General features: G+C 37.4%; 1 protein-coding gene across 1 annotated transcript in view; it reads left to right on the forward strand.

The window, feature by feature from the left end:
* The window catches only part of RNMT (RNA guanine-7 methyltransferase), a 32,292-nt gene extending 8,856 nt beyond the window's left edge, over window positions 1-23,436 (forward strand). The window contains exons 4-11 of the mRNA XM_045527829.1: window positions 639-764; window positions 3,006-3,118; window positions 3,883-4,064; window positions 4,566-4,730; window positions 7,796-7,913; window positions 10,864-10,965; window positions 11,899-11,932; window positions 19,137-23,436. Coding sequence (XP_045383785.1) covers window positions 639-764; window positions 3,006-3,118; window positions 3,883-4,064; window positions 4,566-4,730; window positions 7,796-7,913; window positions 10,864-10,965; window positions 11,899-11,932; window positions 19,137-19,174 — 878 coding nt within the window. The 3' untranslated portion in view covers window positions 19,175-23,436. The remainder of the gene's footprint in view (window positions 1-638; window positions 765-3,005; window positions 3,119-3,882; window positions 4,065-4,565; window positions 4,731-7,795; window positions 7,914-10,863; window positions 10,966-11,898; window positions 11,933-19,136) is intronic.
* The last annotated feature ends 371 nt before the right edge of the window (window positions 23,437-23,807 follow it).

A 23,807-nucleotide genomic window follows, 5' to 3' on the forward strand; every position in this document is an offset into this window, starting at 1 on the left:
TGCCATTTAATGTTGAATCAAATCTGAAAGTAACCTTCAAAAAGCTGCCTTAATTTTCTAAAACACCAGACACATACTCTTTCATCTTTAATAATAGAGGATTGTGTTAATTAACTCTTAGTTGTATTTTGCAATACTTACCGAAAGTTATGAATTAACTACATAAATGAAGAGTAATTGTTTTTTTTTGTTTTTTTTGTTTTTTGAGACAGAGTCTCACTGTGTTGCCCGGGCTAGAGTGCCGTGGCGTCAGCCTAGCTTACAGCAACCTCAAACTCCTGGGCTTGAGCGATCCTTCTGCCTCGGCCTCCCGAGTAGCTGGGACTACAGGCATGCGCCGCCATGCCCGGCTAATTTTTTTCTATATATAATTTTAGTTGGCCAGATCATTTCTTTCTATTTTTAGTAGAGACGGAGTCTCCCTCTTGCTCAGGCTGGTCTCGAACTCCTGACCTCAAGCGATCCACCCGCCTCGGCCTCCCAGAGTGCTAGGATTACAGGCGTGAGCCACCGCTCCCGGCCAAGAGTAATTGTTTATATTAAATATGAGGTAAAGCTTAGTAGGTAATTAGAGGTAATAGTTTATATTTTAGTAAAAAAGAAGAGATCATTTATGACGACTGATTTTTCTCTTTTAGGGGAATTTTTAGAGAAGGTACGACAGAAAAAAAACCGAGATATCACTGTTTTGGACCTGGGATGTGGTAAAGGTGGAGATTTGCTCAAGTGGAAAAAGGGAAGAATTAGCAAGCTCGTTTGTACTGGTAAGGTAAATAATGGTTGGAAAAGAATAATTTGTGGTCAGTCAGGTGAATGGAAAATAAGAAAGGATCTACTTAACAACATGGCGCTAAAATATCTAATGGCAAGACATCTGGGGACTATTCATGAGACGGGTGTTTTTTAAAATTAGTTATGAGACTTTTTGCTAATGGTTTTGTAAAATAATATGGTTAATGAGCCTGGGATAATTTGTCATTTTTGAGAGGAAGGAAGCTATCAGAGAACCACTTGTCAAGATAAGACAATTTGAACATCAAAAAGAATAGTGTTTGGACAAGTCAAATAAAGGAAAAAGCCTTATCTTGGAGGTTGCTAAGCAGTCTTGGAGGTTGCTAAGAAACTCACTATTCTGAAACTCGTAAATTAAGGGGAGGAAATCATACATTTTTCTTACATGCCTCCCCAATGTAAACAGTATTTTAAGGTAACCAAATGGTTGGAAAGGGCAATTCCTCTCTATTGAAAAATCCTAACAAATAAAGGAGGAATGATAGAATTAGAAGATTACTATATTTTCACCCAAATAATAGATATAGGCAACAATTTTTAAAAGACGCTGAAGCCATTGGGTGAAAGGCTGATAGGAATTTAATAAATGAATGAATCAAATGCCAAAGCCCAATGGTCAGTCATAACACTGAAGTGGGACAAGCAGAGGACATGTTCTTTTTTTATGTGTTGGGTTATGGGAAGTACATGGTACCACCTCCAAAGTACTGCCTAAATCAGCAGTTCTGAAATTTTTTGGTTTTATGAGCCCTGTACACTCTTAAAAATTATTGAAGACCCCAGAAAGCTTTTGTGTATGTGGTGCTATCTATTGATATTTATTATATTAGAAATTACAGCTGAGAACTTTAAAAATATTTTTAATTTATTAAAGTAAATTTGGTGAGAAATCTGGCTTTTTTTCGTTTTTACATTTTTGTAAATCCCTTTAGAGTCTGGAATAAGAGGAGACAACTGAATTCTCAAATCTGTTTTTGCATTTAGTATGTTGTGATATTATTTTGGTTGATAAGTAGTTATAAACTGAAGCAGTATATTGATAGCCTTTTTTGATAGCTGTAGAAATCCTCTTTTATCCTACATCAAAACTTGGCAAGTAGTAATTTCTTAAAGGTTAGTTACCATATGGAATCTGAGACTTTAGTAATGAACTTTTCTTATTATGTTATATTAAAATCTATTACTTTGTCATGCAATTCCTTCATGATTTTATAATATTTGAAAAATACTGTTTACTGAAGTTACATAGATCTTCTACATTTGGCATCAGCAAGTCACATTTCTTTAATATCACCACTGATCAGAAAAGTCAAAGCACTGGGAAGTCTGGCACACGGCGGTCTAAGTTTTTCAGAATTGTATTTTTTGCTTGAAAGTCAGGTTTTATCTTTGGCAATAAATACACCATCCATTGTTTTCCTTTAAGTGACAGGTTCATTTTGTTCATCTTCGAGAATATATGTGCCAGATATTCAAGTCTGGATAACCATAGTTTTTCAGTCATTCTTTCAAGTCAAAACAATTTTCTATGAAAAAAGTGGCCAGTATAGCTCACAACTCAGAACAGTCAAACTTTATGTGGCAGAAGTGTTTTGTTACATCCTATTTCATCACACAATATTAAAAAGATGTGTATTCTAGAGCTAAGATTTAATAAAACTAATTTTTACTGTGTTATCAAGGGCATTTCTAAATGAAAAACTGGCTTTTCCCCCTGCCTAGTATGTAGTGGTGAAGAATATATGGAGTACTACCATACTGTTTAGTGCCACTACTTTTGTATTTGTAATAAGGTGCCAGTATTTTGCCCACCATTGCCTTTGCATCATCAGTGCAAATCTCAAAATAGGGAAAGGGGCAAATGACATTTTATTATAAAAATAAAAACTTGGTTTTTCCAAAAGTGGGCTTATAGATAGTGTTAAATTTTATAATTCATACTGGAATATAAACTTTCCACTTTTTTGTTTGAATAAACATTTAGAAATCATGCTAAAACTTTTCTGGTATCAGTACCTATTGAGAAACCTTTTAGTTCCTTTTGAAAAATAATAGTGTTTTTGCATTGGAACAAAGACTTCTATTTTAAAGGAAATAGAACCTTTTCACTGGGACTAAGGCTTGATTTCATGCTGAAGTTTATTAGCTGAGATCAGTGTCTAGATTTGTGCCATTCTGTCTGGACAGTTACTATCACCTTTCTATCCTTCCAGATATTGCTGACGTTTCTATCAAACAGTGTCAGCAGCGGTATGAAGACATGAAAAATCGTCGTGATAATGAATATATTTTCAGTGCAGAATTTATAACTGCTGACTGCTCAAAGGTACAGCTTCTTGTTCTTGACCAATTTATGTTTTACATTTTTAAAATGTTAAATGGTTTGTTTGGGTAAATGATTTGTTTTAAAAATCTCACTTTTTAGAATATGCTTTGAAACATTAAAAAAATTTAGGACATGCATTTTCGCTTTCAACTAGAAATTCTGTAATGATAAATTCCCTTAAATGACCCACCAAGCACTTCTGGTAATTTTTTACTTAATTTGAGTTGTTTAAATCACTTGTTGCTCTTCTGTTTGGACAAGATTTATTTTCCAGTATTTTGAAATAGAACTGAATTTACAGTATGTTTTTTTCACCTTGTTATTTATTAGGGTACTTTCCCAACATGTCAGAGTCTGGTAGGTTTTTTTCTACCTTCCAAACCACTTGCATTTTTTTAAATGCTGAAGACCAAGTATTTTTTTTTAACCCAGGTTATCAAGTTATTGTTGAATGCCATTTTACTTTAGCTCTCAAGTAAAGCTGGTGAAAGGATCAACTTTAAATGTCATATTTGACTGATTTATTTTCAACATGATTTCAGAATCCTTAAGTTTTTAAATACTATGAAAATGGAAATCAGATTATTTTGTTAAACCAAAATAAATGAATGATTTCTTTATGGCCCTTACTGCAGAAGAGAAAGGATAGGTTGAAGACTGTGAGGAAAAGGAAGAACCTTAAATTCTAGAAATTAATTTACTAAAAGGTTTTTAATCCGTGTTGTAGTTATTTCGGACTCTTAACCCATTTTAATTTGTTTTAGGAACTTTTGATGGACAGATTTCATGACCCAGGAATGTGCTTTGACATCTGCAGTTGTCAGTTTGTCTGTCATTACTCATTTGAGTCCTATGAGCAGGCTGATATGATGCTCAGAAATGCCTGTGAGAGACTTAGCCCTGGGGGCTATTTTATTGGTACTACCCCCAATAGCTTTGAACTGATGTGAGTACTTCTAAATATATTGTAGTTTACAAAATATTTTGTATTAAGCATACAATATTAAGTAGTAAATGTTTATCAGAAATAGATTTTACAAAACATGCCATGTTAATCTTACAAGTGTTGAACATTTTGATAATGTGTTTGGGTAGATATTCAAAGTCTAAGTTAAAAATACAAATTTACAGATGAACTTTTAAAACCTCTTTAAGTGTTAGTTAGGAGACCAAAGTTATAGTGGTAGGAAAAGTCCAGGTCAGGTACACAGAGGCTTAACCAGCTGTCATGAGAGTGATACCTATTTCCAGCCACTTTTTTTTGATACGCCTGCTAGTGATCTTTTAGTGTATTGCTTCTTAAAAGTAGCTCAAATCCAATTAAAAAGCTAATCAAGTGTGTTTTAAAATTGTATCATGTAATTTTTCATATGTGTAATCTGACAAAATAAGTCTATGCTATTCACAATTTTAATCTTTTTATTTGGTTGGGGGATAACCCTGATAGAAGACGCCTTGAAGCTTCAGAAACAGAATCATTTGGAAATGAAATATATACTGTGAAATTTCAGAAGAAAGGAGATTATCCTTTATTTGGCTGCAAATATGACTTCAACTTGGAAGGTGTTGTGGATGTCCCTGAATTCTTGGTGTATTTTCCATTGCTAAATGAGTAAGAATGTCATTAATTTGTTACTCTTCTCTTTTTGTCTTAAGAGAGAAAGAAAAGGGGGAAAAAAAAGATCAGTATTGCTTTTCATTCCTTATTTTAAATGTGGCCCAAAGAAAAAGTATGACCTTGCAAAAAAGCCTTACATCCAGGATTGGTGCCCTAGGTCTCTTAACAGCCTAACTTACTTTTCTTTCATTCCTGGATTATTTTACCCTGTGGGTAAGAAAGGGAGCCAGTTGTCTTCAACTTGGGGCACAAAATGACTGACATTGCAAATAGCAAAAATTTTTTTTTTCAAGTGACTGCTACTAACTTTCGTAATATACAATGAGTCTTCCTCAATCAAAGACCCTCCTTTTGACAGAGATAGGTATTAAAAGTTGCTTGTATTTCACCACAGCTTTGAAGTTGCCTATGTCTCCAAGGCAATGTTGGTAGTAAAATCCTGATTCAGGAATGTCTTCCCCCATGTGCCTGACTTCCTAGGAGTCCTGGCAAACTGTAAACACAGGAAAAGCTGGGGGTTACGAGCTTTCTCAGGTAAGGCTTCAAGGCCTTGTGATGTACCTTGTTTGCCAGAATTTCCCTGACAGGGAGAGCATAAAAGTCAACTTTAAATATAGGCTACATCATAATTGATCAAACTTGATTTTCTGCTTCTTAAAAACAAAAATTTTTTATTTTGAATATTGAGAAAAAGAAGAGCTTTATTGTCTGCTTATTTTTGGTTGGTGATTGTTTGAATTGTGACTCAGTCTGTAAAATTACAGGTATAGGATTTTCAGGAGTTCTATAATATGTAAAAATTTTATATATTATATTTTAATATAAGAAAGTCAAATAGCATTGTGACTTAACATGAGAAAAATACTATCTACAATTTTACAAATATAAGCAATTTATAAAATTTAAAAATTTAAATCATATTTTGTTTTTTAATTTTTAAAATTAGTACTTTTTGGCAAAAATATTACTACTACTTTTAACTTTATGGAAGAAGAAATTAAACAGTTGTTTTTGGTATATTTTGTATGTTTAGTGTGTCAGCTTTTTAGTTTTTAGTTAACTAAGTTGGTGATTTTAGTATACCCCAAAAGATAAATAATAAAACAAAAGATGTTTTTAAATGTTACGCAAACACTAGCAATCTTTTTCACTTAAAATTGCCTAATGATAATAAAGCTATTTATATAAAGTCATAAGTCATCAGTTTAATGTCTAATTTTTTAAAAATTATTCATTGAAACAGGTTTTGGATGAGACAGAATCTAAAAATGTTTAGGGGTTTTGAGATGCCCTTTTGCCATTTCATTAACAAACTGAACAAAAACATAATTAGCTTTTATATGGCAAAACCTATTCATAATTGTCAAATTGGTTCTCAGTTCTTTGTAAGTATGATATTTTTTAGGTATAAAACTTGGTTTCATTTCTAAAGGCTTATTTTGGAGATTTATAAAAGAAAAGTAATTGCCTAGAGTAAAAGAGACTTACCTTTGTTCATGTTGTCTTTCCAAGAAGGGCTAATTCAGATAACAATCCTGCCTTACAGTGCCTCTTAGATAAAAATCCTGCAGCCCTCCCATGCTTCCCCTTACCCTGTCCCCTCAACTGTCACCCTACACACAAGCCCTCCCACTTATACCTTTTCAGGATTTTTCCTCCTTTCTTCCTCTCTTCCTTTACATGCTGCCTGAAATCATCTCCAAGCTCCCTCATGTTGCCTACAGAAATACAAAATTGGCAAATGCAGTGAAGGAAAAAAAAAAACACCAAACCTGAGAGTCTAACAGGAGACCTAATGCAATTGAAGATTTAAGGAAGACATCTTTAGAGAAGTGATGTTTAAGTCAGGATCTAAAGGAAGAATAGAGGTGGCCAGTTGAAGACTGGAAGGAAGAATGTCCCGACAGGGGGACAGTGTGTGTGAGAGCCCTGAAGTGGGAAAGCTGGCAGTTCAAGAAATTGAGAGAAAGCCATTGAGACTGGATCTGAGGGAAGCCAAGCCCGAGAGGCTCAAGATGGGCAGCATCCGTTTATAAATGAGTGCCTTAGTGGCCATGTTCAAGGCTTTTGGCTTGTGTCCTAAGTGCGCTGGAGCCCAAGCAAGGGTGTTAAGGGGGGCAGTGACATGACTAGGTATGTATTTCTGAAAGCTTAATCCAGGCACAGTTGGAAAATTCACAGGAAGAGTAAGAATGGGATAGGAGATGGGTACAGTGGTTCCTGCACTGGTACTGCTTAATGGGGATGGGAATGGAAGCAGGTGGTGCAAATGTGGACCTATTTGAAGTGGACGTTCTCTAAGTAAGGTAGAGAGGCGTTAGGGGGTGTAGGTGAGGGAGGTGGCATGAATCATTAGATGGATCTACTGAAATAGGATTGGCAGAGAAAAAATCCAGTGAGGTTCAGCCCTAGATATGGGAAGCTAGAGAATGCCAGTGACACGGCCAGGTGAAGATTTCTAATAAGCAGTGGCATCTAGGGGTGTGACAAAAGAGAGAGCTGGGCTGCAGATAACTTCAGCTCTCTTCAGGAGGGGAAGTGTAGGCTCTGGGTTAAACTCAGGACCTTAAAGTTTAGAAGTTGGGTAAAAAAGAAAACTGAGAACAAAGTAAAAAAAAAAAAAATGCAAAGAAGCAGCCTGAGATGTAGGGTAAAAAAAATAGTGTGTCTTGCCAGAGAAGCCAAGAGATGAGAGCAGATCTTTCAAGAAAGAAGTTGGCAGCTATTTTCAGTGCTGGTGTTAATGGAATCAGTAGGAAAGTGTGTCCTGTAGCCTTTGCCGTCTCACAACCCTGTGGCTTCCTCTCATTTTGCTTCCTGTCCTATTTGTTATACTAATAGAGAGCTGTCTGCAGCCCCCTGAAATTTAGAACGCATGTTTCTTTCTGGCATGCTTATGAGTATGTTACTTTTAATTCATTTTGCATTACTCTATTGTGAATTTATGAAGGAAGTGGTAGCTTTTTAAGTCCAGATATGTCACTGTTATGCAAAAGTAAACTGTTGAGGAATTACAAACATTTTGGAAGCCTTTTCATGAAGTAATCTTCTTTGGACAGAATGGTGAAGAAGTACAATATGAAGCTAGTCTACAAAAAAACATTTCTGGAATTCTATGAAGAAAAGATTAAGAACAATGAAAATAAAATGCTGTTAAAACGAATGCAAGGCCTGGAGGTGAGTATTTAGAAAAATTACAAAAATTCCAGGTCATGGGGAACTTGTTTGGCTGTTTTTGAGATCCCTTTCAAGGCTATTTAGACACTAAATTGTTACATATGTTACACAGATTATAACTGCTCTGGATTCTTCAGCAGCTAGGACAGAGCTTGATATAGAAACTTTGCATGGTGAGCAGTCAGTAAATACTTGATGAAAGAATGAATACTGCTATTGTCAAATTCTATTTTCTAGGTAGTACTGCTTTAAAATAGGATTTCTCAACTTCAGGACTGTTGACATTTTGGACTGGATAATTCTCTGTTGTGAGTTGCTGTTGTGTGCATTGTAGGGTATTCAGTAGCATTCCTGGTGTCTACCCACTGGATGCCTGCCAGTAGCACCCCTGTACCCCAGTTATGACAGCCAAAAAATGTCTCCAGCCATTGCCAGATATCTCCTGTTGGGCAGAATTGCCCCCAGTTGAAAACCACTTCTTTGCAACAGTGCCCTTTGGTTACAGCAGTAATTTAGAACCTTCTGGCCAGTGTCCAAGACAAGCTCACACCACAAGTAATTTTGTTCTATGGTGACACTGTAGTGAGGTCCCAGTGTTTCAGACTGTTGTTGCTGACACTTGCTTCACCTCCTGGACTCGTGTGCTTCTCACGCAGCAGTGAAGGTAGTCTGTCTAAGCTTTAAACGTACGGCCGTAGATTAATTGCTTTTCCTTTTTCTCTTTATCAAGCAGTATTTAACTGGACAAATCTAAAATATTTGGTGAGCATTTTTGCTATTGATCAGCAGAATCATATTCATTAAATGGACATTAAAGTTTTTTAGAGAGTTTATTCAATTCAGAATGTTCTTTTAAGTACTTTAAACGTATTATCTTATTTGTCCTCATAATTACCCCCATGAAGTAGGCAAAGCAGTTACTTTTCACATTTTAAATGAGCAGCCTGAGGCTCAGAGGATAAACAACTTGTCCAGGATCACACGGCTACTGACTTGGGTTTTCTTCAGTTTTTATAGGTGGTATTCAAACAAAAGTCTCCTACTGAAGTTGCATCCAAACCCAGCCACCCACCCCCACAGTTTTGAGTGGAGGAATCTTCTTTAAACCCTAAATTGTTTTTGAAGCCCATAATCAATAAAATGTTACATTCTTTTTAGTATATACAGTGCAATGAGTTTATAAAGGGCCTTTGGGAAAAGAAGAAGAGTAAGGGGAAAGGCAGAGAAGCAGGAGAGAGCAGGGACTGGTTGAGGAAATACTAGTCACTTTCCTGTTTCTTTAGCAGTCTTCCTTCTCCCCCAGGACTGCCCTGGAGGATGTGACCTTTCATGATGGCTGTTTGGGTACATGGACAGTAATAGCATGTAATTTGAAAAAGTCCTTTTGTTCCCTTGCTTCTTGACCAAGTCACTCCTGTGGGCCTGTAAAGGACTTAGAGCAGGAAAGGACATGACCCAATAAGAGTTAAGACATTATTGGGTGGACAGTTTGTGGGGACATTGAGACCAGACCAGAGGTGGAAAGAGCAGTCAGGACGCTCCTACTTTAGTCCAGGTCAGAGATTTAAATGGATCTATTTCTTGATATTTACCATAAAAGGTTTTCCTGAAGCATTCATCTTTCAGATGGGCTCAGCACTAGAGAAACTTCTCTGCTTTCATGGAGCACTGGAGCAGAGGAAGGAAGAATGAAAAGATGGGTGTGGGCCAAGGAACTGTAGTTACAGTCCTATTGCCTATTTTCCTTTTTTTCACCAGTGAACTTATTCTGGGAACAGTTCTGGAAAAGTAACTTCTTTGAGAGGAGGCTTACCAGGATATATGCATTTTAGAAAGTTTTGAAAGGAAAATCAGTTTTGCAGCTTTATAATCAATCATGTATGGGTTGGTCTTTTGAAACGATCAATAGAACAGAGAAACTGGAAGTCCAGTGACAGGCACAGAATCACTCAGAGGAGTCATAAATTGAAGAAACAGGTTTACAACAGAATAGTTTGGTAGTCATTCAAAATAAAGTTCTGAAACTTTGTAATATGGCAAAACTGCAACACTTGAAATAGTGATAATAAGTGTTCTTTCTTATATCCCTTGTTAAGATATAATAAAAAGTAAAGTTGCTGATGCTGACAGTGTTGAAGTCCTCAGTGGCCAAATACTTTTTAAACAGCAGATATTAAATAGCTTAATTTCTAATGCCTGAGGTTGCTCTAGGGTACTTATAAAGAAAAGGGGAAAAGAAGATAGCAAAGTAGATATTCATGGATCATTTTCCTAAAAGTTTAAGAATTATCATATAAATACATTATGAAAAATATATAACCTTTGTAGAGCGGATGGTCATTCTATTAAATAAAGTAATTTAAATAAACATTTGGCCAGCATACTTTTAAACCAGCATATTTTTTCTGACCTTTCTTCAGACTCTTACATAAATGTGGGAACTGCCTATGTTTTGGAGGTTGGATTATATTTTTTTGTCTTCTTAAACTCACATTTTTTGTTATCTTAAACAGGTTTCGCTGTTGACTTAACAGTTTCATTTGTATTATTTCTAATTGTTTGTGCTTTTCATGGCTATTAAATTGCCATCATTTTAATATTTAGTTCTTTTGATGACACCATCTTTTTTAAGCTTTCTATTGTAACAGAAAAGGCCCTTAACTAGCAGTCCAGGAAGATGCAAGTGATTGCTGCTAAATGGTCCTTGTGATTAAATTCTGTAGTCTGCTCCAGCCTTAAATATCCTAAGATTGTGATAAAAGGTGACCATAATTGCTGCTTTAAGAGAGGATCCTGCCCTCTTTTTTTTTCCATATTTGAAAAGTATGTGTAATTTGTATTTCCAAAGTAATATTTAGGGATTAGTCTCATAATTATTTTATTTCAGTGATTTAGTGTTTTTAATTCTGAATTACAAAATCTTAACTAGGACTTCAATTTGCTTCCCCAGCCATATCCTGCAAATGAGAATTCTAAACTTGCCTCTGAGAAGGTGGATGACTATGAACATGCAGCAAAGTACATGAAGAAAAGTCAAGTAAGGTTACCTTTGGTAAGTTTTCATTTTTGAAAGTATTTTATAGAAAATGAAAAAAAAGCATGCATTATATGGAGACTTAGGAGATTATTTCACTTCTTAAAATACTTGGTCTCACTGACTTACAAATCAGATGTAGTACAGTAAGTAGTCTGTTTTCCCTAAGTTAGGATGACGTGTTATGACTACTGTTTACAGCATTCCATAGATAGAATACAGGAGCCCATCATTTAATGGGGAAAAATTACATCTTAATTTTTCTAACTTCTGTGTGAAAGCCTGCATTTTGGTATTAGCTGTAACTGTGACTTTGTCATCAGTAGAAATTACAGATATTTTCATAGCACATTTCTGCTAACATCTTAGAATATTATATGTCACTTTTTGACACTAATTACTATAACTGCCATTAGATCCTTTTAGTTAATGGAATGTACAAAGCAGCAAATACTTTTCATATTTTGATAGCTACTTAAATATAATTTCTTTTCTTAGTATGTTATATACTTTATTTTGTTATTCTTTTGGAAAAATACAAAAATCTTAGTTCTTCCTCCTATACTATTTGATATTTCAAAATTGGCTTTTTTATTCATTTTCCAAGTTAAAAATATAGATACTTTTTCCAGTTGCGCGCACGCGCGCGCACACACACACACACACACACACACACACACACCCTCTTTATTACACATTCAGCCTTTGGTTGCGAATCTGTAAACTAGAGAATTTGGCAGTGGGGCAAAAGCAGTGAGAAGATGGCCTTGAAAGTTAATGTCATTGATTTCTTTTATGTGCTCAGATCACAGTACTATTAACAGTGAATTGTGTGTATATTTACAGTGAAGTTAGGGTCTTTTGGCCACCTCTGTCCATTATTGAAAAATAGCCATATGTTTACTCCCATACTGAATCTGAAATTTTCTTTCTTTTTCTCTTTAATTTTAGGGAACCTTAAGTAAATCAGAATGGGAAGCCACAAGTGAGTATACCATTAGTATAGGTTAACTGACAGTTTAAAAGATGTTGTTTCAAAGTTATTAATAACTGAAAACCTTAGAGTTTTTCTGACACATTTTAGATCGTGTGTGTTGTGTTTGCACACACACAAATATATGTATATCCATACATATGTCTAATCCCCCTTTCTTGCACGGCTGTTTATACTGTATGCAGGATGGCGCTCAGCATAAACTTTCAGGAGCATATGTATACATTTTCATTGCCTATTTGTACTAAATAGCCATCTCTGTTTGATGTCTTTACTTCAGATTTCTATTGGAATTTTTGGCATATAAAACACTTCATGTATTTTATTTGATTCTGGTCACTCAGATGTTAATAGTGAAGGCATAATACTAGAACATTTAATGAAGCAGCAACGAGCAGGTTATGTTAGAGGTGTGTATAATTGGGAACAAGTAGCTTAGCTGAGGTCACAGAGCTAACCGTGGTTAGCTAACCAAATGATCCATCTTCTTAACCATGGCCTCATGGAAGCTCTTGTGAAGGGCGAACTTCATAAGACCTACTGAATTGGACAGAGAGGAAAAGAAAAGATGACAAATAGGGCCAATATTTTGAGCCTGTCTCTGAATATTAAGAGCATTAATAGAAAGTGATTGGAGGATGTTTTACAGACATGATCATCCTTGACTGGGGATATGAGCACAAACGTATGTATATTGTTACTTTTTCTCTGCAGTGGAGACTGGCCACCTGTCTTAGTTATCCTGCCAGCCCCAAAGTATGGTGTAAGTTTTGGTCAAGGGCATGATGGTGGTATTGGCTATAGCTTAGAACCTCATTTTTATATTAAGCATGGACTTAGATTCATAATATACAAGTAAAGAATTAGGTAACACATGAAGCATTAGATGGCCCCAGACAGCTGAGGAAGAGACAGGTTAGACCTGTGAAAAGTGGTAAAAGAGCAGTAGCCAGATTGCAGCCAGGATCTAGCACTCCAGGATCAGGTGGCTCTTGGATAAATTACACAGTTCTAAGCTGGAGGGCTCTGTGGGCTGGGGAGTGTCTTGCCTGGCATCAGAAGTCTAAGTCTGGGAAAGTTACTTTGTAGACTTCTACTGGTCTGATCATTAAGCTGTTATCACCATAGCCTGCTCCTCCTCTAGGAGATGCTTTAAATGAGAAAGGAAAGTAGAAAATTGCCACTGATTTGCTTTTGGAAGGGAAGTCGTTCAAGATTTGTTCCTTTAAATCCCAATTGAAATGCCTCCATAGAAGGCATTTTATATAATGAGTGGGACTTTCAGAAGTTTTGAGAAAGAGAAAGTTACTAATTGTGAATTTGAAATCAAAGTCCAGCATCTTAGTGGTTTTAAATGACCCTAAATGAGGACAGGACAGGACTGTGGGGGGTGGGATTTGGCAGGGTTGAACTGCAGAAAGGTCACTTGAAGTAGGGGACAGGGTAAATGATGCCGGCCAGTTGTGAGTCTGTTGGCATGCTGTGAGTGCTGTGGACTGCTCTGCTTCCTCATCTGCTGGCAGGAGCTGCAGGGTTAATCACCCTGCCTGTTTTCTGCCCATCTGTCACTACCACTAGCCACATTGCATTTCAGCTGAAAGAAATCAAACACTAGTAAATACAGAGCCGGAGAGTAGCATGGCCAAGGTAGTATTTTGGAAAAACTGGTATGGTATCCTGTACAGGTTAAGCTGGAAGGGCAAGAAGCTATAGTCGGGGAGACTCTCGTGCAGTTTGCCTTCAGTCATCTGCCCTCTGTTCACAGTCTGCTCAAGGAGCACGCCCTCCAACTTACATGGCCTTTATCTTGACTCGCTGTCAACTATTCAGTGCATGCCTTGAACATCCTTGTGGTGTTTTCAGGATTTGTCACCTTTTCAGGTATTTTCTTACATAGAATCTGTTGGTATCTTATTAGAAGATATACAGACATACCTTGGAGATACTGTGGGTTTGGTTCCCAGACCACTGGGATTGCAGACCACTGCAGTAAAGCAAACACCACAGTGAAGTGGGTCACATGAATTTTTTTCATTTCCTTGTACTGATAAAATTTACGTTTATACTGTAGTCTAAGTGTACAATAGCATTATGTCTGAATAAACAATGTACATTCCTTAATTTAAAAATATTGCTAAAAAATGCGAACAATCATCTGAACTTTCAGCAAGTCCTGATGTTTTTGCTGGTGGAGGGTCTTTCCTCAATATTGATGGTTGCTGACTGATCAGGGTGGTGGGTGCTGAAGGTTGAGATGGCTGTGGCAATTTCTTTTTTTTTTTTTTCTTTGAGATAGAGTCTCACTCTGTTACCCCTGCTAGAATGCAGTGGCGTCATCACGGCTCACAGCAACCTCAAACTCCCTGGGCTCAAGTGATTCTTCTGCTTCAGCCTCCTGAATAGCTGGGACTATGGGTGTGTACCACACCTGTAGAGATTTTTTAAATTTTTTGTAGGGATGGGGTCTTGCTATGTCAAGGTCTTGCTGTTGCTCAGATTGGTCTTGAACTCCTGGCCTCAAGCAATCCTCCTGCCTCAGCCTCCCAGAGTGCTAGGATTACAGGAGTGAGATACCGCTCCCTGTCCAATTTCTTAAAATAAATTTGCTGCATCAATTGACTCTTCCTTTCATGAAAGATTTCTCTGTAGCATACCATGCTGTTTGATAGCATTTTACCCACAGTAGAACTTCCTTCAGAATTGGAATCAGTCCTCTCAAGCCCTACTGCTGCTTTTATCACCTAAGTTTAATATTCTAAATCCTTTGCTGTCATTTCAACAAAGTTCACAGCACGTTCACCAGGAATAGATTCCATCTCAAGAAACCACTTTCTTTGCTCGTCCATAAAAAGCAGCTTTTTATCCATTCAAGTTTTATCATGAAATTGCAGCAGTTCGGTCACATCTGCAGGCTCCACTTCTAATTCTCTTGCTCTTTCCACCACATCTGCAGTTACTTCCTCTACTAAAGACTTGAATCCCTCAAAGTCATTCATGAAAGTCAGAATCCATTTCTTCCAAACTCTTATTATTGTTGATATTTCGTCCTCCTCCCACAAATCACAAATGTTCTTAATGGCATCTAGAATGATGATTTCTTTTTACGTCTGGTTTTCAGTTGATTTTGCCCAGATTCATCAGAGGAATCAATATCTATGACAACTATAGCCCTGCAAAGTATATGTCTTAATGAAACTTGAAAGTGGAAATTACTCCTTGGTCTACAAGCTGCAGAATGGATGTTGTGTTAGTAGTCATGAAAACAAAATTAATCTCCTTGTACATCTCCATCAGAGTTCTTGGGTCACTGGGTACAATTGTCAATGCGCGGTAATATTTTGAAAGGTATCCTTTTCTAGCAGTAGGTTTCAACAGTGGGCTTTAAAATATTCAGTAAACCATGATGGGAACAGATGTGCTGTCATCTAGGCTTTGTTATTCCATTTCTAGAGCACAGATAGAGTATCGTTCTTAAGGGCCTAGGATTTTCAGAATGGTAAATGAGCACTGGCTTCGACTTAAAGTCACAAGCTGCATTGTAGTCCCTAACAAGAGAGTCAACCTCTCTTTAAAGCTTTGAAGCCAGGTGTTGACTTCTCCTCTCTAGGTAGGAAAGTTCTAGATGGCATCTTCTTCCAATAGAAGGTTGTTTTGTCTACAGTGAAAATCTGTTATTTAGTGTAGCCACTTCCCTCAATTGTCTTAGTTAGATTTTCTGGGTAATTTGTCTGCAGCTTCTATATCTGCACTTCCTTGCTTCACCTTGTTCTATTTTATGTTATAGAGACAGCTTCTTTCCTTAAATTCATGAACCAGTCTCTGCTGACTTCTAGCTTTCGTTCTGCAGCTTTCTCACTTCTCTCATCCTTCATAGAGTTGAAGAGAGTTGCTTTGGATTAGGCTTTGGTTTAAGGGAATATTGTGGCTGGCTTGATCATCTATCTAGACCAATGAAATTTTCTTCATACCAACAGTAAGTTGATTTTGCTTTCCTATTATTTGTATGTTCACTGAAGTAGCACTTTTAATTTCCTTCAAGAACTTCTTTGCATTTACTACTTTTCTAACTGTTTGGTACAAGAGACCTAGTTTTTGGCCTGTCTGGGCTTTTGACATGCCTTCCTCACTAAGCTTAATCATTTCTAGTTTTTGATTTAAAGTGAGAGATTTGCTATTCTTCCTTTCACTTGAACACTTAGAGACCATTGTAGGGTTATTAATTGGCCTATTCATGTCGTTTGCCCACTTTTTGATAGGGTTGTTTGATTTTTTCTTGCTGATGTTCCTGAGTTCTAAATAGATTCTTTTATCAGTCCTTTATCTGATGTGTAGTATGCGAAAATTTTTTCCCATTCTGTAGGCTGTCTGTTTATTTTCGTGACTGTTTCTTTGGCTGTGCAAAAGCTTTTTAGTTTAATCAGGTCCCATTCATTTATTTTCGTTGTTGCTGTGATTGCCTTAGGGGTTTTCTTCATAAATTCTTTGCCTAGACCAATGTCTGTAAGAGTCTTTCCTACATTTTCTTCTAGAATTCTAATCGTTTCCCATTTAAGGTTTAAATCTGTTATCCACCATGATTTGATTTTTGTGAGAGGTGAAATTTGTGTGTCCGGTTTCAGTCTTCTACATGTGGCTATCCAGTTTTCCCAGCACCATTTATTGAATAGGGATTCTTGTCCCCAGAGTATGTTTTTGTTTATTTTGTCAAAGATTAGATGGCTATATGAGGATGGTTTTATATTTGGATTTTCTGTTCTGTTCCACTGGTCTGTGTCCCTGCACTTGTGCCAATACCAGGCAGTTTTAAGAACCACAGCCTTGTAGTATAGTTTGAAGTCTGGCAAATTAATACCTCCCATTTTGTTTTTATTGCTTAAAATTGCTTTTGCTAAACGGGGTCTTCTCTGGTTCCACACAAAGCGTAAAATTATTCTTTCTATATCTGTGAAAAATGATGTTGGTAATTTAATAGGGATTGCATTGAATCTGTAGATAACTTTGGGCAGTATAGTCATTTTAACAATGTTGATTCTTCTGATCCATGAGCATGGTATGGTTTTCCACCTATTTACATGTTCTGCAATTTCCTTCTTCAGTGTTTCATAGTTCTCTCTATAGAGGTCCTTTACCTCTTTAGTTAAATATATTCCTAGATATTTTATTTTCTTTGTTGCTATTTTGAAGGGTATTAAGTCCTTAATTTGGTTCTCCGATTGAATGTTATTGGCATATATGAATGCCTCTGATTTGTGTGTATTAATTTTGTAACCTGAGACTTTACTGAATTCATTAATTAATTCCAGGAGTCTCTTGGTTGAGTCCTTGGGGTTTTCCAGGTATAATATCATATCATCAGCAAAGAGTGAGAGTTTGATCTCTTCTGTCCCTATTTGGACACCCTTGATTCTGCTCTCTTGCCTGATAGCTCTCGCAAGGACTTCCAATACTATGTTGAAAAGTAATGGGGACAGTGGGCAGCCTTGTCTGGTTCCAGTTCTGAGTGGGAATGCTTTCAGTTTTTCCCCATTCAGTATGATGTTGGCTGTGGGTTTGTCATATATGGCTTGTATCATTTTTAGGTAGGTCCCGTTTATGCCTATTTTGTTAAGCGTTCTTATCATAAAAAGGTGTTGAATTTTGTCAAATGCCTTTTCTGCATCTATTGAGAGGATCATATGGTCTTTATTTTTGCTTCTATTTATGTGGTGAATTACATTTATAGATTTTCGTATGTTGAACCACCCCTGCATCTCTTGGATGAAGCCTGCTTGGTCGTGATGAATTATTTTTTTAATAAGCACTTGGATACGATTTGCTAAGATTTTATTGAGAATTTTTGCATCTGTGTTCATGAGAGAAATTGGTCTGTAGTTTTCTTTTTTTGTTGCATCCTTTCCTGGTTTTGGTATCAGTGTTATATTGGCTTGGTAAAATGTGTTGGGGAGAATTCCATCCTTCTCAATATTGGAGAATAGTTTATATAGGATGGGCACCAGTTCATCTTTGTATGTGTGGTAAAATTCGGGTGTGAACCCATCTGGACCAGGGCTTTTCTTTTTGGGTAGGTTTTTTATTGCTGTTTCAATTTCAGTTCTTGATATTGTTCTATTCAGGAATTCTATTTGTTGTTTCCCAGGGAATAGGGAGGTGCGAGGAGACAGACGGGGAACAGCTGGTTGGTGGAACAGTCAGAACATACACAACAGCTATCGATTAAGTTTGCAGTCTTAAATAGGCATGGTTCATGGCACCCCAAAACAATTACAATAGTAATATCAAAGATCACTGATCACAGATCAACATAAAAGTTAGAAATATTGTAAGAATTACCAAAGTGTGTTACAGAGATGAAGTGAGCACATGCTGTTGGAAAAAATGGCGCTTAGCTAACAGATTTGTTTGATGCAGCGTTGCCACAAACCTTCAATTTGTAAAAAACACATTATTTGCAAAGCACAATAAAACAAGGTATACCTTTAGTAGGTTTGAATTTCAGTGAGTCAGAACAGGGAATCCTAAATTCATTTAGCTGTCTTTGAGTCACAGGAGGAAATCTTATTTAAGGGAGAGTACTCTTGGGACCAGATACATGCAGAAATATTATTGTTGGGGCCAGATAAATGATATCTCATATTGATGGCTTCTGGCTTGCTCTCTCTTTACCAGGCCCTACAACACAACAGTTGGATGAATTTTAGTGTGTCATGTTACATATGTTCGTTATATTTCTTACTAGTTTTATGTTCTATATGTCTTACATTTTCCTGAATAGAAAACTGAGAGTACCACTACCACTAGTATTCATTGTAGTGTGATAATTCTACTTACCTACCTCACTGCAGGTAAAAAGATTTGAGTCATAAGACAGTTTTTTTAATAACTGTTAATTTTTCTTACCTCCAACTGTTTTTAAAGGTTTTTTAGAACTGTTCAATTGGTTTTCTCATGGCTGTGATGTCACTGAGTATTACTGTAGGTAGATATTTTTTTCAAGTGAACGTAGATCATCCCATATCTGCCTAAAAATGACTCCGAACAGTAGAGTAACTCTTAGAATTAGTGGGATTTTTCCTCTTCAAATGCTACTTGAGAGCCAAAGAATTTTCACTAAATTATGAACAGGATTGAGATTGTTGTTTATTTACCCTGCCGATACGGGAAACTAAACTCTAACTTTTATTTATTTCCTTTTTAGGTATTTACTTGGTTTTTGCCTTTGAGAAGCAGCAGTGAGCATGTAGGCAGTAGTTGCAGAGGCCCTGTGCTCTGTCCTGCACAGAGTCGAACAGTCCATCTCAGACGCATTTGACAGCTCTGTTTATTTTAATTCTAAATGTGCAGGATGCTGCCAGCAACTCCAGTGTGTAAATTCAACATTTGCTGTCTGTGACAGATGAACTTTTGTGTGTGTATATAAGAATGAGTTGGGATCTTTGTCTTTAAAACCTATTTTTAAGTAATGCTCTAAGAATTCCATTTGTCTCTACTCTTAGCTCGTAAAAATTATAATATGACTTGTAAAAGCAACTGAACTCCTTTCCACAGTGTTCTGATTTGTTCAGTGTGTGTTCATACTATCAAATTTATTGCAGTTGTAGGATTGGTCAGAGCATTTCCATCATGTGCTCATTTCTGTAGTTTTTTGTTATATAGTGTTTTTTAAGATGAAATGTGTGCATTCTGTACAATTGAATGTAAGTGTATATGTATTACTAAAGTTATAAGTTTAAAACTCAATTTAGATGGTAATAAAGGTTACTTAACTAGAATTTTAGCGATTTATTGCATTTCAAAATAAATAACTACCTTATTTGCTAATATGCTGCAATCTGGAGCTCATTAGAACATGCTATATGGCACCATAGAATTATTTTGGAATTTTGGGACTGACTTTAAGAATTTCCTACCATAACAATTTTCCCAGTTATCAAGATTGAAATTAGACACAGTTACCTTTCTTCATTGAAGAATGATACCGTGGTTATTTTTCTCAAGATGTAGTGAAAATCCCTCCCATGTAAACCTGTTGCATGTTTTTTTCAAATTTATACATGGTTAGAACTACAGTAGGAGTTTAGGGCTCTAAAGAAAGCAAATAGATTTCAGATTAATTCTCACTGACTAATGCTATGTACCCACTTCAGCCCCAAAATAAGCAATACCTTTCCCTCTGTTACAACATCAGTACTTTGCATAGTAGGTGCCTTGTCTAATCACTATTCAGAATTTTTATTTGCCATTTCAGAACTGTTATAATTGTCATTAAAACTATCAATTATGTAATACTCTTCCAAAACTTATGCCTATGTGAACTGTTGTGTTTACTAAACTTGCCAGTTTTTAGATGCTGTAAAAAACTTAAAGAGCAAGGCAGAGCAATTGCATATTCTTTTAAAGATCATGTATTTAAAGCATGGTTTACAATAACATTAATTTCTATAGTTATTCATAGTACTTGTTTTAAAAACATAGCCTCTTAATTAGTTTATGTCTGTTGATTGTTCATGGTGTTAGAGTATCAGGCTTTTTAGCAAGAAAACATGGGTTTCCTCATTTCTGTTCCTTTTGCAATCTATCAATCTCCAAACTGTTACCAATTTATAAAAATTAAGTCTTTTTTTGCCTTAGTAATGGTTTATCTTAAGTCATTTGGGAAATAAATAATAGTACGTCTGACTCTGGTGGTTGCCATTAGCTAGGAAAGGCTGGGTAATGGTGCTGGGGAGGTGGGGAAGGGGAGCTCTTTTACATATTTGGGTTCATTTTAGTTCTAGGGAAGGGCCAGAAATATTTTAATAGTTTGGCAGGTACAGAAAACTTCATCATTATTTCCTATTGTTGTTCTCATTTAATGGTCTTAGTTAACAGGTAATAATAATACTTGTATTTGTAGCCTCTTTCAGCCCTTTTCACTCCATGAGCAATTTTGGGAAGAGAAGAATCTCCCAAAGGATGGAGTAACTGGTGGCAATACAGAGCAGAGAGCACAGAAAGGTGGAGTTCCTAGGGCCTTCAGTGCGCAGAAGGGAACAGAGAGAGCTAGTCTGGATCTGCACGGGGCTCTGGGAACTGAGCCAGCTGTAGATGTGGGAGAGGCCCATGGGGAGCCTACAGGGCACTGAGCTCAGGCAGCCGCCCTTTTCCTTGAGCTTTATTTGCCTGTTGCCTCATCTGTTCTTCCTTGCTGTGATTATCTGGACAGTGACTCAGGAAGAGTCAGGAAAAGGACTGGAAAATGTGCCCCCTGCCGACTCTCTCCCATCACCAAGGTAAAGGCTGGTAGTTCTCTCCCCCTACACACTCCACGCTCTGACTGTTTGGTTTCCCATTTAAGATTGTGGTAACTGTCATGCAAAGGGCATGGCTTTCCACCAGGAGGCCAGGAAGAGCGCCTGTTATACTAAGCTCAGTGAAGTAGGTGGTTCCTGGGAGTGGCCACAGGGCACTTCCAGTGCTGCCATGCAGATTTGTCATCTAAGAATGAATTAGAAATGAAGATCAAAATCAGCCATTTGTTGGAATGACAGAACTAGAGATTGGGGTGATTGGCCTGGGAACATGGCTGGATTGTGGTATAACCAGGAGTGCTAACATTGAATTCTTTGGGGCTAGAATATACTCAAGGAATGTCACTAGTGACGACAGTGTTCAGGAAGAGAAGCTGACTGTTTGCTGCTGTATGTGAGGGGCTAACCTGCAGAGAGTGCCGCAAGCCTGCCAGAGAGTAACGTGGGCACCGTGCTGTCAGGCAGGGCCCTCCTGCGCCTCCAGTGCCCACTAAGCACTCTGAGCATAGTGTGACTCCCCAAAGAAGTTTCCCTGCAGTGAGAAAAGTTACTGAGTAGAGATCCTCGCTTACGTTAATGCATCTACGGAAAGACTGAAAGGTACAGTGGGTTTCCTAGCCTGCTTCCCCGACCCACACTTGGGAGTTGAGGAAATAGGATTGCTGTCTGACTTCGCATGTTAATACAGGATCAGAGCAGAGGCATACAAAGTGGGATGGCCTTTGAGGCAGGGTGTGTTGTTGGTCAACAGTAGAAAAGCAGAAAAAACATTGTTAGCCATGAAATGTCCAGGTTTCCAGACCAATTAGCTCTTTAGGAATTTATTCTTCAGCCTGACATAGCTTATTGCCATTAAGTTACTTTGATATATATTCAAATATACTGATGAAGATTTGGCTTCTTATATAGGTCTGCCTAGAGGGTGAAAATACCAGTGTGAATATTCCAGCTACTGAACATTATTTTCTCAGGCTTTGTATGTTTGGGTTGTCTTGAGCCAGTCACTGCAAAGGTCTCTAGGTTTGTAGAGGCCAGATCCAGGGACCGAGGCCCAGTAATAGAAGTACCAAAGTACTTGTGGTATTTAGTGGCCTGTGCGTCAAATAGAAGGTATAGGTACATAATGTTACAGCCTCCCTAGTTGCTGCTATATCAAGTACCGCACACCTGATATGAAGTTTTTTAATTTTGTGCCCTCTGACAGAATAACATTCCTGATTCTTTGAAGGCAACCGATGCAATGACTGCTATACTTATTTTATTATATACTTAATATTTATTAAGCTCCTACCTTATATTAATCACTTTTCTAAATATTTTACATGGGGTTAACTCATTTTGATCCTTATAACAACTCTGTGAGGTAAGCACCATTATCCCCATTTTAATGATGAGGAAACCGAGGCATAGAGAGGCTATAGACGTGCTCAGGACAGGGCCAGGATTTTAACACCCCACCCCAAGCTGGGCCTGCCCTCCAATGGCATGTTCAATCTCTCCAAGGGTGTCAGGCCCAGATGGCTCCTTGCCTATCCACTACCTGCAACCTGAGATGTTAACTATTAGAGCTCCACCATTTTGATTGAAAACTTCGTTACTCTTACTTAAATGTTTGCTGAGAGGAGCGTTTATTCCTGAAGAGAGGTTTTGTTGCGAGAGGGTAGAGAAAGCAGGAGAGACTTGGTTTTCATAGTTTGGTAGACCTGCTCCTTTAGCAGCCAGACCTGTAGCAAATCTCGTCTGCAAGGGGGAGTGGTTCTCTTCCTCCTCTCACCATTTGGAAGTGGCAGTTAGGAGTGAGAGTGTGGGCAAGGGGAGAGGCCAAGAAACATTTCATCAGTCTGAGTATCCAGAGGCAAATTGTTTTAACATTTAAGTGTAACATCTCTACAAACAGTGTCAGTTATTTTTCCCAACTGGGACACCTGCATACAATCAGCACCTCAGAAGCTGGTATCAGGTTCCCTTTCACTTACTACCTCTCCAAGGGTAACCACTATCCTGAGTTCTAAGAGCATAGATAGAGTAGTTCTGTCTGGGTTTGGATGTTATGTGAATGGAATTAAACACTATGCGTTCTTTGTACCTGGCTTCTTTTCCTCACTATTATGTTTGTGAGACTTTGTTGCATGTATTTGTACATGTTTTTTCATTCCCATGGTTATATAGTATTTCATCATGTGAATAAACCACATACTATTTATCCAACAGACGTTTGATTCATTTCCCATTTGGGAACTATTAGTACTGCTCCATATATTCTAGTACATCAATTTGGGTGTACATAGGTACACATTTCTGTTTAGGATTGGGCTACAGTTTAGATGTTTGTCCCTTCCAAATCTTATATTGAAATTTGATCCCCAGTGTTGGTGGTAGGGCCTAATGGGAGGTGTCAGGGTCGTGAGGATAGATCCCTTATGGATGAGTGCCTTCTTGCTGGCTTAGTTCCTGTGAGATCTGGTTAAAAAGAAACTGGTGCCACCCTCTTCCCCAGCTTCCTCTCTTGCCGTGTGATCTCTGCACACGCCGGCTCCCCTTCTGCTTCCACCGTAAGTGGAAGCAGCCTAAAGGTCCTC

Source organism: Lemur catta, chromosome 16 (genome assembly GCF_020740605.2).
Source record: "Lemur catta isolate mLemCat1 chromosome 16, mLemCat1.pri, whole genome shotgun sequence".
NCBI lineage: Eukaryota > Metazoa > Chordata > Mammalia > Primates > Lemuridae > Lemur > Lemur catta.